Source organism: Xiphophorus couchianus, chromosome 12 (assembly GCF_001444195.1).
Source record: "Xiphophorus couchianus chromosome 12, X_couchianus-1.0, whole genome shotgun sequence".
In the NCBI taxonomy this organism is placed as follows: Eukaryota; Metazoa; Chordata; class Actinopteri; order Cyprinodontiformes; family Poeciliidae; genus Xiphophorus; species Xiphophorus couchianus.
In genome coordinates this window covers 16,760,729-16,777,507 of record NC_040239.1, presented here as the reverse complement: position 1 = coordinate 16,777,507, position 16,779 = coordinate 16,760,729, and the positions used below count along the sequence as shown (strand labels likewise).

Sequence of the window (16,779 nt, the reverse complement as noted above, 5' to 3'; positions counted from 1 at the left end):
GTAATTGTAGTTGCGTTTCAGCTGATGTCATTCAGGATGTAAACCTGTGAGGGGATTCATGATTACTCCTGATTGTTTCTTTACTCACAGGAAAGCCAGGATCTCAAGGGCTGCCAGGTCCCAGTGGGCCTCCAGGGGATGTGGGAGCGAAAGGCCCATCTGGAGCTCCTGGATCGAAGGGACTGCCAGGACCAGCAGGTAACAGAAGACCAAAGCTAGACGGACATCTGAGATTAGATAAACTGTTCAACCAGTTTATCATTAAGCACACTGAGCTCTCTGTGTGCCCTAGACAAAACCTCGTTGGTCCTGCAGAGCAATCGTTACGACCTCTGACAACTCATATTATTGTCAATGCAACTAGATGACTGAATGGATTAGTCCTGACCACAAAGCAGCAGAAACAATAGATGATAAATTTGACTTGTGATGTTCAGCTCCAGAATGTTTGTCACAGAAATGGTTTTGGTCTTTGGTCAGCTTGAAGACCCTCCAGTACTGAAAGCTGGAACATTCCAGCAGCCTTTGAGGTCTGCTGGCTGCTCAGGGAATTTACACTTTATTGGTTTGCATCTAAAGTTATTTGTTTCTAAAAGTACTGCTAAAGGTTTTTACAGACTCCATTCAGTGCCTTGCAAAAGGAAACAACCCTTGACATATTTCTTGTTTTTTTACAGCAACCACAAACTGCTATGTGTACAAGTGGCTTTTCTGCAACCAACACAACACAGAGTAGTGCATAATTGGGAAGTGGAAGGATAATGATCTTATTTTAATCATTTTCTGTACATTAAAATATGTAGCCTGGGTGCATTTAACACAATTGATTTTGTATCTTTTAGAACCAGCGTAATTACAACTGCAGATCCTAAGGGAATGTCTCTACCAGCTTTTTACATCTGAAGACGATGTTTCTGCCTTTCCTTATTTGCCAGCTAGTTCAAGCTCAGTCAGATTAGAAAAAGAGCATTTGCGAACTACAATTTTCAAATCTTGCTTTAGTTGGATTTAGTCCTAGACTTTGACTGGGAAATTTTAACATATTTTGCCAAAAAGTTGAACGTTTCACTCATCTGGTCACCAACTTCCACCTGTTTGCTCTCTACATGGCTTGTTTCAAATAACAAACAAAACACCTTGTAGGTTTTGGCTTGTTTTTTTTAAACGACTTTTATGTTACCAATTTTCCGATATGCCAGATTTGTGGTGTTCACTCCTAATAGTTTTGGATGCTAGATCAGATACCAAGGACCATGATTGTTTCTCTGTGTAGCGCTATTCTTATGTACAGTAGCTGTCAGTTTCCATGTCTTACTAAGTTTGCAGTTGCTTATTTGCTTATTTTGAATGGTAAAAAATTTTAACCACTGCTTTAGGTTTTATAATTTGGTGAACCTTCTTTAAGTTTTTCAAAATTTCATGCCTTACTTTTCTGGTGTTTCTATCATTTGTGTGCTGTTGTCCAGCTGTATCTGTTGCTGTGAAGGGGGCTGAAAACAAAACCACACAGGCTTTCTTGTAAAAAATTGAAAAAAACATTTTTCAATTTCCTTCCACTTCACAACAATGCACTGCTTTATGTTGGTCAATTACATAACCCCAATGCCTCCCACCAAAATACTTTGAATTTGTATGAAGACATATGACAAAATTTAGGGGATTCAATACTTTTGTGAGGCACGATACACACACACACACACACACACACACACGCGTCTGTGTCCTGCTGTTTATTGTCATCAGCCTGGAGCCAAGCCAAATCATCAATCTCTCCTTTAAATCCAGATCTCACTACTCCTTGTGGACAAATAACAAATGACCTGTTGAGAAAAATTTTGTCTACCTTTAGTTGCAACTGTAAAGACTAAAGTAAACGGTGGTCTAAGTTGTGCCACAACATCTGCTCTTGCTATCGACTGCTACCCCTCTGCTTTGGATCACAGAGGGAGTGTTTCTCCTTTCGGGCTAACATATGAACTCTTCTTTGCGTTGGCTGCTAGGTGAAAGTGAGATTTAGAGCGAAACTTGAACTACAAACCCACTTTCTGAGTAGCTCCATGTGACTTCAATCTGAAGTAAGCATGAGCTGTACGTATACAAATCCCAGCTCCATTATGATTTCCATATGCCTGCAGTGTTATTGTTTTTTCTGTCTCTATTACTTCATGGGTATCCGAAAGGTTTTAGTTTTTTTTTGTCTTTCATTCAAAGTAAAAGATAAACACAGGGGTAAAATGCGACCAGTGTAATGTATAAATTACTAAAGTAGAAGAGAAAAGTGAACTTTGAGTTGCAAATATGTTGTCATATTTTGTCACAGCATCTCCCCAGAACTAGGAGGGGACTGAAACTGTACAGGAACAACTTAAACCATTTCCCTGATATGTTGCATTAACTTTGAAGGGCTGCTTGGGGTATTTATGTAAACCACTATCCTATAGATGACTTAATATCTCAGAGAAGCTGCCAAAATGCTGGAAGATTTTCTTTCATATCAAGGTTTACAGAAACAAATCACAAAGTCTAAAAGTCAAAGCTGTAATAACATCGTAAGGCACTTCAGTAATTACTGGACTTTAGTTGACAATTGCCTCAGAGTTGACGAGATGGAAGGACAGAGGTGATGGCCTAAATGAGGTCAGATGATGTGGTGATGCTTTTTCCAGCTTCAAATTAGCGACTAACGTAAGTGAGGGGACACTCTCACTGGACGCTTGTTCGAAACCTGTTAAAGACTGCTGTGAACTGGATTCCTCTACACTTTTCATTTGGGAATCCCATATTTCTCCAGATTCCTCTACTTAGAGCTTTCAGTCTTACATGCCTATTCAAGCATTAAAGTTACTATGAAATTATGGCTTATAGGTTTTCGGTTGGCGAGGTTGATATTGTGGAGGAACAGCTGTGTGTTTACTCTGAACAGCTGATGGTACTGGGAACATTTCACTTGCAGGAAGACTTGACTTTAGCTCTGTTTATTTGAGTTAAGTTTCCACCAAGTTATTCGCACAGATTCATTAATGACCCTCCTGTTAATTAGAGTAACAAACTTAATCAATTCACACTGTGCCCTTTATTCCCCCAAGCCCAGAACTTTACTCCATATGTACACATGTAGTCACATATCAACTAGACACCATCAAGTTGTATCAACACCTTCGCTAATATTTTCCCTCTCCGCTCTTTGTCATAGTTTTTCCTCCCTTCTGCACTTAAGCCCCAGTCATTCATCAGTCTGCAATGCAACATGCCTCTGAGCAAAGGAAATCAAGATTGAGTCCTACCATGACGTACCGTGTCGCTGCCACTATGCTAATTTGTCACCTTCTGTCCCTTCTTGTAGGACCCCGCGGCCCACCTGGACACCCGGGAGAGAGAGGGCTGCCCGGGCCACCTGGGCCTCCAGGCCCACCATCGCCAGCAGGTGCCCGCATCCCAGAACCCGACCACAGTAAGTAACTGTTTCCAGGGTTGGCTTTTATTTGATGTTTGTTTTCTGAAATTAGTTTCATGCCAGACGTAACTTTTCAAATATTGTATTCGCATCGATTTTCCCAAAGATCTCCAGTATTGTCGACATGGGGATGTGTGTGTGTGTGTGTGTGTGTGTGTGTGTGTGTGTGTGTGTGTGTGTGTGTGTGTGTGTGTGTGTGTGTGTGTGTGTGTGTGTGTTTGTTTTTTTTGTGGCAAATATGAAACTATTAGATTCTTGTTGGTCCGAAGAGGTTTTGGCTAGGGAACTGCAGCATGGACATCGTTTGTGCTCAGTTTCCTTCTTATTATTGAATCAAGAACACAGACCTTAAATGAGGCAAATAAGCCCTGTAGCACTTTAGATGCTGTTCTGAGTTCCTTTGTGACCTCCTGAATGAGTTATTAATGTCGTCTTATAGGCACCTTTTTTCAGCTAGTCACTCCTGGAAAGGTTGAGAACTGTTCCATGTCAGCTCCATTATTTAAATTAGCTCTGATTGAAATATACTGTAGTCCCAAAGCTTTAGAAATTGCTTTGTTGTCCTGCCCAGACTGTAAGATCAATTTTTACAAAAACAATTTTTGTATTGTATTTACTCTGGTTGTCTTTGTCTGGTCTCAAGATTAGTTTGAAGAAGAAGAGGGGCCTCGTTTTCACAGCTGTGTTTCCAATACACAACTCATTGAAAATAATGATACCATAGCACCTACTTCTAATCTTACCCTTGACTCCATGCATGTCGGGCACAACAGCAGCAAAGCTTGAGCACATTCTCTCTGTTTCTGGTGCATTTCAGTTTGTGTGTTACGCATACAGGCCTGGCATAGTTACTGTAACATCTTGGGTTGTTTTCCGCTTGGATGAAGGTGGACATGATGTCGTGTTAATGGGGGACATTTCCATGAGGACAAATGCAAGGTTTGTTTTACAAAAACTGTATTTTCAGGTGAATATCGTCTGACAACCTTTAAGTTGACATGCACCTAATCGATATTCTGTTTATATACATAAAATAAGTTTGTGTTGATAGGGCACCAAAACTAACTCTAACCCAGGGTACTACGTCTTCCTAAATCCAGTCCTGATTAGAATCAAAAACACAGATTGCACCCCTCAGTATGCTCTACCTTGCTTCCAAGCAGCCAAGCTTTCTTGTAATCTTTTACAGCTATCTAGAATAATACTTCCCCTGGCTTTCTGCAGACTTTTCAAAACCTTTTTACTAATTTCCAGTCCTGTTCTGCTCGCCATAAACTTGGCTCGTCAGATGCTCTTTAACAAGATAAGATAAACTGCAGAAGGAGAGGAAGAAGTAGGATGTGGCATACTTAAACAAGTATTTGCAACACGTGTATTTAATAGTAATAACATCAATGCATTTTGTTCTAAAAAATATTTTTCAAAATCCAGCAAATACTTGAAATGGCACCAGAGAGTCCTTTTTGTTTAAAGCCACCTTTCAGGGACAGTAAGTAAGTAATTAAGTAAGTAAAGTTTATTTATAAAGCGCTTTTCACAGACATGAAATTACAAAGCACTGTCCAATAGAAATCAACCTTAAAGCCAGGACTTATAATTAATGAATATCAGTCAGAAGTTTGGTCAAACATTACAGAATTGTCTTCTTTAGACAAAACATAAGGAGAAGGTGACAGGTTTGTTCTCATACAGTGTGATTGTTGAGGACCCAAATGCAGTAAGAAGGAAGATGGTCTTGTGTGAGTATAATAAATGACAGAAAACAAACTTAACTTAAAAAATCAGAAGTGGGAGCGTAGCCATGGCTCAGGAGTAACACACACAGTCCATACGGAGGGCTCAGTCCTCGATGTGGCTCACGTGTTTGAATCTTGGCCTGCTGACCTTTGCCACATGTCTTTCCCTCTCTAACAACCCACTTCTCTGTCAGATCACTGTCAAATAAAGGCCACTAGAGCCAAAAAAAAACAAGAAAAAAAAATCCATAGCAGCACAAGAGAGCAACATCAGAGCAACAGGGAAACTGGCAGGGTAACAACCAAAGCGCCTTTCAAATCGTTCTTTACTTCAGTGATGTCACATGTTAATTACGTCTTGTGATTAAGGTCATTATAAACTGGCATGAAATAGCTATGCTTTTACAGAAGGAATGTGGAAAACCTGCCTACACTAGAGCTCATCACTGTGGGATTTTCCTTAACACCCACTTATACCTCCTTTCCACACATAAATATGTCTCACTGTTTTGCATATTGAAGCATTTGTTAAGTCGCCATTGTTGTTAAGCAAAGCAGTTCTGAGTTGGCTTCTAGATTCCAAGTGTAGAAAGTGTATAATAAATCTAAACTTTCTAAACAAAACAATGATACTGTATCAGTGCACTGTTAACCCAATAAATAAAACACAACATGTCTTCTTCTTTGTTCACTTGCTGATCACATGTGAGCTAATGTGTGCTAAACTGGCCCTCCTGTTGACAGTGGTTTTGACTCTGTTTGATGCATTTGGGTAAGCATCCTCAAGCTCCCTGATGGCAGACTAAGATTTGAGACAAATTAACTCAGAAGTTCCATATGAATTTTGCATCGAGCATAAATGATTCTTAATATGTCTGCAGCAAGTTGTAGGCCACACCATTTTGGTTCCACATCCACTGCTGAATGATGTAAAAGCACCCAAGGCCTGTGAAAGGATTAAGCCATAACAGGAGGTTTGTGGTTTGTGTGTTTTTTTACATGACCGTGATGAAAGTGCCTTAAGAGACTCAGACAGGGTGACAAAAGGATTGGTAAAAGGAGAATCTGACAAGGCCCCTTTAACTAAAAATATTAAGAAGGATGATTAAAGAAATGAATAGCAAATAAACATATCTATGTCAGAGAAGGATGGAAGTTTTTTATTAGGTTCAGGCAATAAAAGCTTTAGCTTTAGCACAAATCTTTAGGTAGGTTTTTTCATAAGCAAAGTGGTGCAGTTTTACTGAATTTCAACGTTATATTCAGAACTCTTTACAAAAATGTAGAAATTGTATAAAAACATGAAGATTGGTGTTAATCCTTTAGCTGCTGCCTGTTTCTTCTGATGTTGTTCTGCTACCAGAAGAGTAAATCACAATCAAATAGTGTTTTACCAGATACAAAATGTGTAAAATTAGCGCAGACTTCCTATTCTGAGAGGAGAACCTGTCCACAGCCGACGTCACTGAACGGTTTCCAGATGTAGGCCGTCCAGACAGCTGAGGGAGGGGAGCGGGAGACGGATGGGCTCTTTCAAGGTCAACACATGGGTGGGTTTTACATTCAGGTCTGGTGGTAAAACAAAGTATGCAACACACAGATTTGTAAGCTCTGGGTTCCGCTGTGGAGAGCCGCGGGAGTGTGGGGGTCGGCATGATGATTTCCAAAATGTGGGCTATTTCTTTCACATCAAAGTAGCGGTGAAGGCGGGTCTGAACCGAGCTTCCTTTGGAAAACACTGGCTTATTTGGCCATTGAATGTGCATCAGCAGCAAAGAAGATGCCTGTGGGAATATGTCAATGTTAGAAGCGTCTGCTTGTTTAATCCATCTAACTAAGCCTCACTGTGTTGTAAATGGGGAAAAAGAGAGGTGTCACCTCTCCTCCCGATCTCTTAGTGGTGTCTGCACCTCAGGCAGAGGGAGGATGTTTATGACTGTCAGCCGTCCTCATCATTTTCTTCTTCCTCTTCCTCTGTCCCTTCAGTATCTGTGAGGTCTCAGGCCTGTGATTGGATCCGTGCTTCCTGTTAGAATAAAATGACCAAGCATTCACACACTTCCGTCATCACACATGTTTGCCACCCTTTTCCTCTTGCTCAAATGCTGTGAGTGCATGTGGTTTGACTGAGTGAATTCCACATAAAATATATGGAGACCTTTAAACATAACATGACTAAGCTTTAATTGCCATCCAACCTGGATTTAATGATGACCAGGATGCTTTTGATGGCAGTTTAGTTCAGCCCCCAGCCTTGCTGAGCTCTGCATGAAATTTCATGTTTTTTTTGTTGTTGTTTTTTTTTAAAATACTGCCCTCTAGAGGTCATAGGTAGGTCATAGGTCATATCAAGTTGTCAAAGTGAAGTTTCACTGGACTCACAGGAGTTTCTAATGCCACATTAAACTGTTTCTGTTATTTTTACAGTATTTTTATTAAACAGCCCAGAAAGGATATCTAAAAAAAAATGGAAAAATAACTCTACAATTTTTTTTTCTCTTAAATTGGCATGTAAAAAAATGGTCAACTTGATTCTTGTGCAAAGTCACCTATAATTGTTAGCAGTTGCAACTTGCTGAGAGCACACAAACTAAGTCATATCTATGGCTGAATGCAGAAATTTCAAATGAAACTATATAATCAAAAGTCATATTCACAAGATTCCCTAAAATGTTAAATAAAAACCATAAAGTGTCCATGGCATTTGTTTTGCAAATGTCTCTAGAGCACATTGAAAAAATCCATTGGCAAAAAGCACTTCACCAAAAGTGATGTATATAACAGGTAATCTATATGTTGTCACATTATAACCACAAAGTACAACCGAGGGATTTGAAGTGACACAGCAACACAAAGTAGTGTAAAACTGTCTTCAAAATGTATAAATAAAAAATGTAATGAAATGTGTATTAATCCCCCAGTAACCTGATACACAGAAATAAAATTCAGTGTAATCTATCACTTTCAGAAGTTACTAAATCAAGTCATCTGTGTGTTGTTTAATAAATCCAGCCATTCTGTGAAGTTTTCCAGGATTTGTTTGAGAGCATTATCAACAGTACAACAAACAGGTCAGGGATGAAGTTGTGCAAATGTTTATATCAGGTGAGGGTATTAAAAAAAAGCAAGATTTGAACATCTGAAAATGGAAGGAGCGTAGTAGAACTGCAAGCCTACCAAGACATGGGTGTTCATATAAATGAATCTATTCGAAGTATAGTATACAGTAAATGTATCTTTTTGCCTTCCACAAAGAAAAATGGTGCCGGCTGCATCACGCTGTAGGAATACTTTTGTTATTTTGATAGGTATAGCGAAGCTTGTCAGATTGTAATGACAAGAAGGAGCTAAATACAGGACAATAGTGGAAGAAACTTGTTAGAGGCTGTGAAAGACTTGATATTGAGGCAGAAATTCATACTTCAATTGATCATAGACCCTAAATATACTGCCAGAGCAACAATAAAATGCTTTACATCAAAGCATAAATACATGTTAGAATGGGCTGGGAGACAGAGGAAGTCAATAACATCACTATTGGACAATGTCTCTCACCCCATGCATGAAGCTCAGCTGGAGACCTCCTTCAGTGACGGGCTGCTGCATCTACGGTATACAAAGGAGCATTATAGGACATTCTATTGTGGATCTAATTATGAGACAAAAAAAGGTTAAAGTATTGTCAGTGACATATGTTTATCATGTAAGGTGTTGCAGATTATTACTTTTGTCAGAAACTCCACGATTCATTGATTGTCTTTCATCTCCAGATAGCGGAAAAGATCCTTTCTTCACCAACACTTTCCACGACTCCAGAGGTTTGCCTGTTCCCGGACCTCAGGGTCCTCCCGGGCCTGTTGGTGAGCCTTTATTGTTTACAGGATGTTTATGCGGTTGCTGGAAAACATTTGTGTGCACATTCAAACATCCTATAATTGAAAATACGTCCGCATGCAAAGCTCTTACAGTATACATTTTATCCAACTTTCACTGTCGGTTATTGAAGTCTGAGAAGGTTGAGTTCATGAAACTCAAAGGTTTCCTTCAAACGAAGGGATGAAATACAAACATGTCAGATTGAGTTTTGCCATCTTCACCAGAGAGAAATAATGACTCCACGCTTCTACACACAGGTCCCCCAGGTCCCAGAGGCCCAGTAGGACCTCCTGGCCCATCAGGACAGAACGTAAGCTACCTTTCATGCAACATAGTCATCAGTTGCTCTTAGCACTGTCAGACTTACTGCTATACAAATATATACATCTAATCACATGTGCATATATAATCATATTTAAAATGACATGTATGTCATCTCAAATGCATTCTGACTACAGGGGACGCCTGGAACACCTGGGGCACCAGGACCAGTGGGGCCAAAAGGAGATCGTGGGGAAAGGGTGAGTATTTTAGATAAGATATACCTTCATCAAGCCAAGAAGCAAATCTGTGAGGCTCTTACTTTCTGTTCTGTAACATAAACTACCAAGCTATATTTAATGAAACGAAGAGAAAATTGAGCAACTCTGATGGACATTGATCTTACAAATGAACGGTAATGTCAACTGTTCAGCCAACTTATTTACAAACTCACTTAAGGACATCGAAGTCGATGTCTTGGGGAGGCCAATCACAGAACCCTATTTTCAGTGAAGTGTAAGATTTGTGGTGTGGGAGATCAAGTTGATCAACAAAGCTGACTCAGTTTTTCTGGAGGAATGGACCAAAATTCCAGTAAACTGTAGTGACAAGCTAATAGAAAGACACTCAAAACGTTTGATCTAAGCCATGCAGCTTAAAAGCCAATTCTAGAAAATTATATGTAAACGTCTGAATATGAACAAAGTAAAAGAATATTATTTTGCCTATTATTCCAGCATACAACAAATAGAAATAACTTTGGTAATCCTAAGTGACCTAAAAAAGGGTTTTTTGATTTAATGTCAAAAAGTGTGAAAAGTGGAGTATGTGTCTTTTTATTTTTTTAATGATTGACCTTAAAAGGCCTAAAAACGCTCTAATTTTGACGAATCCTTTTGTTTATTTCTAGTTAAGCTGATAACACTGTAACACAACTACCTTGTATTTTGTTTTTTAGGGTCCTCTTGGTTATCCAGGAGAACGAGGCTTCAGAGGTGACCCAGTAAGTCACCTCTACTCTGCTTGTAGGTTTTGGAGGGAAACATCAACACGTCATATTGGTTATGTTGTGGTAAACCACCCTGGGCAGCAGCAATAAAAGCACACAATCCATGAGAAGCACAGTTAATAAACTGAATGTTTTTTTCGTTTTTTTCTGCGGCTCTAAACTTCTCAACAGCTTCGAGTTTTAAAGCGAAACTTATTCTCCTCTTTTCTCAGGGAGCACCAGGTCCCAAAGGAGAGCCAGGGGAGAAAGGCTTGCCGGTAAGATTGTAGTTGATTGTAGCTCACCGGGCAACAAAGAAAATTCAGAAAGCTTTCAACATAATTTTGATTTTGTTTTTTTCTTGAGCATCAAAATATTTTCTGTGTCTAACTCTAAGTTTTCTTTGACATCTTTCTCATTTTACAAGAACAATCCAAATGTAAGATATCTTTATTTAGCCATCACATCTTTGAACTGCAGTGAATCTTTTCCAAAGAATAACCATGACCCAACATCTGAGGTTATGGTTATGATCTTTTTCCAATCATTGTGACTCTCCATTAATTGGTTTGTTCAGTTACACCTCTTCCTACCAATCCCATACATTCCTAGCTATCAATAGATCAGTTTATATCTGTTTCATATTGTTTTTTAAACTATAATGTTGCCCTGTATATGTTTGATCTGTCTGATTTGTTTGTGTGTTTTTGTTGGTCCTTGGGGTGTGCTCTGGACTGCTGTCCCCTCTCCTCTTGACCCTAAAGCTGTCTGACTCCCACTGCAAGCTACTGTCCCCATGACTATCATTCACAGTCACCTTTTCAGCTTCTTACTTTGGCATATGCATATAAACACCTATACCAGCACAAGAACAACAACTCTTAACTGGTGCAAAAATCTTCATTTTGCTTTGTTCCAAATGTGCAATATTAACTCTCACCAATTTGCTTGGTTTTCTATACAGGAATCTCAATGAAATAGATGAGATGTATATGCCAAAAGTCTCCATTGTGTGTCAGTGGTTGCGTTTTAAGGTGTTGCGCTCCGATATGGGTGGAGTGGATACAGCTATCCCTTTTCTTCCACTGTATTGCCTTGCATGAAAAGCACAATGCTGCATAAACTCTTTCTTCTAGCTTTTAAAATAAACTAGTTAATATATTTAGTATGTAAACTAATACTGTGCAATTAAAAAGGAAAATGGCAAAGTTGCTATTTTATTTGGATAACTTGGTGTCGATAACAAAATGTTAGCAGAAAATGGTCACTCACTAATTTGCTAGTATCAGTGATGTTAGCTTTGATACAATTGCTTTTAACTATGTTTTTTTTGCTTATTTAATTGTATTTAGTTGTTCCTTGGAGCCCAACTTTAACAGTTTAGATGTAGGTTTACATCTAAAGCACAATACAGTTATTTCAATTTGATTGTTTTTTTTTTTTTTTAAAGAAAAAGAACTGTGAACTACTGTAGTACACCTGTGAACAGTGTTTCCTTTAGGTATTACCACAGATTGGCATATACTTGAACTGAGAAGCAAGGAGCTCATTAATCAGAGAAGCAGTCAAGAGAGTCATAATAACTCCAGACGAGCTAGATTCACAGTTTAGGTGGGTATTGTCTTCAATCTGACAGAGAGGCTGGTCAGAGGTAGTGGAAAAATGGGTAGGTCTGCATACAGGTCAGTCCTACAAGAATACTTGCTAAAATCAGCAAAAGGCTTGAGACAGGAGGCTGGAAGGTGAACCTTTGTAAAACCTTTGCAACTCAATTGCAAAGGTTTTACACAGGATGTTTAGCTTTTTATGCCATTAATAACATAAGAAACAAATGTAGCATTATTTGGATTGAGATTTCTTTGGCAGTATTAAAATAATAGAATAAAAGATGTCCTCTATCTATCTAGTCCCTGCAGGAGATGTCAGAAATTTACAAAAGTCGCTCAATCTCTTCCCCTGGGATCTGTAAATGTTGACGTATGTCTGCACACAGTCTATAATGTGCAGACATTTCAATTACTGTCCAAGAACTTGACTGACATACCCTTCCAGAGCAATATTCTAAAGCAGTTTTGCCGTTTTCTATTGCACACAAGTCTTGGTATGTTTTTTGTTAGCATGTTTTTCTAAAGAAACCATTCACAACCTTCAGCCATGTTTCTTTGCATGTCTCTGAGGATCATGATGCATAAAGCTGTCTCTGTCTGTCTTACATCTCTTGTTGCAGTACTTTTGTTACTTTTGAAGGTAAAGATCCCCTGAGGTCGCTGCCTTATCCCTTAACAAAAGACAAATCAGATGTAAGAGTAAACCTCCTCTGACGGGTAACTTCTGTGTCTCTGCTGCATTGAGACTGAACACTGTGGAGCTAAAAATAAGCAAAGTGAATGCAGATGGCATGGTCATCTCTTCCCTGACAGTGTGACTCAGCTGTGTTATGCTGCCACGTGATACTGGTCTGTCATGTGCATGCTGATGTTTGCCTGCCCAGCATGACAGAGAAGTATAATACTTAGCAGCATGTTTATAAAGGAAACATAGAGAGAAATATAATGAATGGATAGTCATGCTGGGCAGATATGTGGACTGTTTTAACCTTCTAACAGCTAAACTGTATTGGAAACCTGACTTGCATCTTGGCGAGCAGTCCTCTAGCTTCTGCTCTTTACCTTGACGGCTGTATCTATCTTCACAGGGGGACGGCATACATCAGATCAGAGAGGCGCTGAAGATCTTAGCCGAGAGGGTTTTAATCCTTGAGACTATGATCGGTATTCATGGTGAGTAGGAGGCCTGCGGAAGGGTCAGCTTTAGGCAGGGGTCACAGCTGCGGGTGGGCCCATACTCCCACCATGCCTAACTGCTGGGACAGAGGGCGGGAGCAGTCACAGGCAGCCCCAGGACTTGGACAGTCTTTTCTGCAGCCTCACAAAGTCCCACTGTCACTGCTCTCTGATAGGACATTAGCTTGCAGATGTTCCAAGACTTGCAGGCAGACCTTGAGCTTCTGGCTCGCAGGGTGACACTGTTGGAGGCTATCATCTGGCCAGGTAATGCCAAAACACCCACAGTCCTGCTGACCCTCATTTCTCAATTAGATGAAGAAAACATAGATCAAGTGTTAGAAATTTAGGATTTATAATCACCGTCTGTTTTTAAATGTAATGTAAAGTTGAGAAGTTATTTTGTATTCATGTTTTGATGACAGCAGATGCTAAAATTATTTTCTAAGCCTTTTTATATAAAAGAAGCATTTTAAATTCTAGATCTGTTTAACATAACTTTATATATATATATATATATATATGCAGTATATATATACTGCAGATTCACTGCAGTATGTATATATATATATATGGGTATGTGTGTACTTTATATTGTAAAGTGTTCATACTCTAACTTTTCGATCTTTCATGATGTTTGGGATTTAAATGGGATTTTATGATAAATCAACACAAATTGGAAAATGGTACATGGGTTTTAAAATTTTGTACAAATAAAAATCTAAAGTAACGCCTTGCATTATCAGTCCTCATGAGGCAACACTTTGTAGAACTCCACTTGATTCACATCATGTAGATTGAATGGAGAGTTTCTGCAAGCATCAATCTTCAAGTCTTACCTCATGTTCTCAGTTGAGTTTGCTGTTTCCTATTGTTTTCTTTTCGCAAACAATTATGAGGCCTAGATTAATAATATTTTTGATCTTACATTAAATCCCAATAAAATATGCAGAAACTTGTGGCTGTAATGTGAGAATGTTTGAAGGATATGAATAATTTTGCTTGTCCGTTGGGTCTGAGAAGCAAATAAATCAGATATTTACATGACTGATCGCCGCAGCCTCAATAAATTGGGTTGGCAGAGTTTTGAGCTTTAAACGCATAACATTGATTCCTGTCACTGAGTCATTTATTTTGCTTAGAATTAGATTTTTTGGGGTACTTGCTTTCTTTTACACCTTGTAGAAATGCCAAATTATATAGAGAAAAAATGCAAAGTGGTGCTTCTGAAATGTTTTGTTTCACTGTTTTATTTGTAATTTGCTGCATTATGATGGATAATTTTAACCTTTTTAAAAATGTAATAAATCTAGCAGAATTGCTGTTTTGTAACATTACTATTTATCTATAAATGTGTTATCAGCAAGATAGTGAGTCTAAGTATATACAGAGTCTGAAATACTACTGTACATGTAATTATAACTCCTCAAACATTTTTAACAAATCAAATTAAATCCCGTTGACAGATTTGCATTTAATTAGTTGCATTCCAATTTGATTGTAGGTATAAAGTAATGGGGTTAGCTTCACTTTTTCATTACAATCAGAAAAGGTTAAATATCTAAAAGACCCAACTGTCACTGACTTTGCAGGAATCCAAGCAACCACATGGTGACAGTGGAAAGGAATAACTGCTTTCTAACAGGAATAATTATTATATATTTTTTTGTTTTGTTTTATTTTTTCAATATCTAACTGCTGTAATTTAATATTATATAATACAATATAATATTGTAATATTAAGAATGAACTAAGAGTTAATGGCGGTGATAGTTCATTTAGGCGTAGACATAGATAAAGTCTTAGGCCAGTTGTACAATCCTTGTGACGAAAAACAGAGCAAATTTAAGTAGTGGCAGTTCTTCGGTGTCTCTGTCTAGGAAACATAAAAGAATGAAATGGGAAAGTATCTTATATGAAAAAAGAAGATGGAGGAAACAGAAATGCCAGGCTTCCTCCTATAGAGAGAAAACTTGATAAGAGAACATAAAGTTAAAGGGAGTCATTTTTTTGCAAATATTGAATTAATTGAATTTAGTAGAGGGAAAGTAGTAGGAGCCTAAGCTTATAGAGTGACTAATTGAGACTCTTCAAACAGATCCTTAGTGTGAAAAATCCTTTAACGCTTGACCAGCAACAATTTTCTCAAGAATTACAGCTGAAAAAGGAACAACATTCAATTCATTCAGGCATCTTAATCAAGAAAAGGTTTCTTAAGTAAAGGTTTGATTACAACAACCTTAATAACCTGTAGGACATTTCTGTTTTTACAGATAGATTAAACAAAGGGGACAATGATCAAAGGGGGAATGTCCTCTAATAACTTGGTTGGATTAAACTAATATTTTTATAACACAACTTGATTTAAAAAAAAAACGTCCAAACGCAGATGAAGTTCTACAGATATGTGTAATGCTAAAATTAAGAAAAGTCTTAATTTTACTTTTTCAACATCAGTGGACTAAAGAGTCCGCATGGCCACACATGTTGATGGACAGGGAGGCCCCTTTCCAACCGCTGTCTTTCTTCAACAGAGCCTGATCTAGGGTCTGGGGACGGACCGTTCGGCACATCCTCCCCTAGTTTCTACAGAGATAAGCGAGCAGGTGCGTCTCCACATCGACTTGCTTCTCCTCTGTTCACCGACACCAAAGTCCGAGGAAAGTAGCACCCCTATCCTCGACACTGACCCTGAGGATCACAGACTGGGCCTTCCCCTCCAACAGGTCTCTCACCGGCATTCAGCACATTCAGACCCTATCTGGTGCCCAGTCTGGGCTTTTATTAAATAGTTAGGAATGGGGAACACCTCAGGGAAACTCAACTGATAACTCCATGATACCCTGATTCATTTGCTACCTGAGAACTGCTTTGATTTTTCTCTCCATCTGAATGCTAAAAAAAAAAAAATAAAACAACTGTAACCATGTTGAAAGAAAAAGGAAGATTTTCATCCTTGGTGGTTGTGACGGCAAAACAGTTCTAGACAGTAAGGGTTCATTTAGAGAAATGAGAAGTAGAAATCAGTGTGAGGTTTTGCTGCTTTCATAGTTTGTCTGCAATCTGAAGAGAGTCCGTTATTTAAATACTCTGAGCTTGTACAGTCTGTATTACAAAATTACATCCTCCTTCCGCTAGTATTCCTATATTTTCATCTTATTGTTTAACTCAGTGTTATGTAGTGCACTAAAAAGATGAAGTCATCTCTATTTGATGTGTTTTTAAATGGTGATAAGAAGTTTTCTGGTGTCTTTTCTTTGTGTAAGTGACTAATCAATGTTTTTGACATAAAATCTGCACAAACATAGGCATCTATGTTAGATGGTGCTGCAGTCCGAAAACTGAATGTGCTGAAATTAAAACGGCTCTGCTGACTGAGATCCCAAACACACTCACAGAGGAAACTGTTATTTGAACTTGAACATATTTTACCACTGTTGTGTTCTATGACTGCTTAAACTGCTCTGATGAAAACACTTTTTCATCTTATATCAAAGTTATTGTGAAACTATTTAAAATTGTAGTTTATGTTGTAAGCTGTTATGTAACCATTTTGTATTTTGATTTTTTTTTCTTTTCTTGCAAATGTACTGTGTTAAGATAATCCTGCTTAGATGATAAGTGTAATAAAATGTTTTTATTATTTTAACGTGTCACCTGTTTGAATTGGTGGTACAAAAG

The 16,779-nt window shown here is 38.4% G+C and overlaps 1 protein-coding gene across 4 annotated transcripts in view; it reads left to right on the top strand.

The window, feature by feature from the left end:
* emid1 (EMI domain containing 1) overlaps positions 1-16,747 on the top strand; it is a 67,316-nt gene extending 50,569 nt beyond the window's left edge. Inside the window, exons 8-17 of one of the 4 annotated variants that reach the window (XR_003597586.1) lie at positions 91-198; positions 3,344-3,451; positions 8,961-9,050; positions 9,324-9,376; positions 9,525-9,587; positions 10,286-10,330; positions 10,549-10,593; positions 10,743-10,754; positions 13,011-13,365; positions 15,633-15,681. Coding sequence is in view for 3 of the 4 variants with exons in the window: in XM_028033940.1 (XP_027889741.1) it covers positions 91-198; positions 3,344-3,451; positions 8,961-9,050; positions 9,324-9,376; positions 9,525-9,587; positions 10,286-10,330; positions 10,549-10,593; positions 10,743-10,754; positions 13,011-13,095; positions 15,633-15,766 (743 nt within the window). In the remaining variant the exon portion in view is untranslated. Of the gene's footprint in view, positions 1-90; positions 199-3,343; positions 3,452-8,960; positions 9,051-9,323; positions 9,377-9,524; positions 9,588-10,285; positions 10,331-10,548; positions 10,594-10,742; positions 10,755-13,010; positions 13,366-15,632 lie in introns of all 4 variants that reach the window. The other 3 variants (XM_028033940.1, XM_028033941.1, XM_028033942.1) reach the window with 3 other exon arrangements.
* Positions 16,748-16,779: the final 32 nt, after the last annotated feature.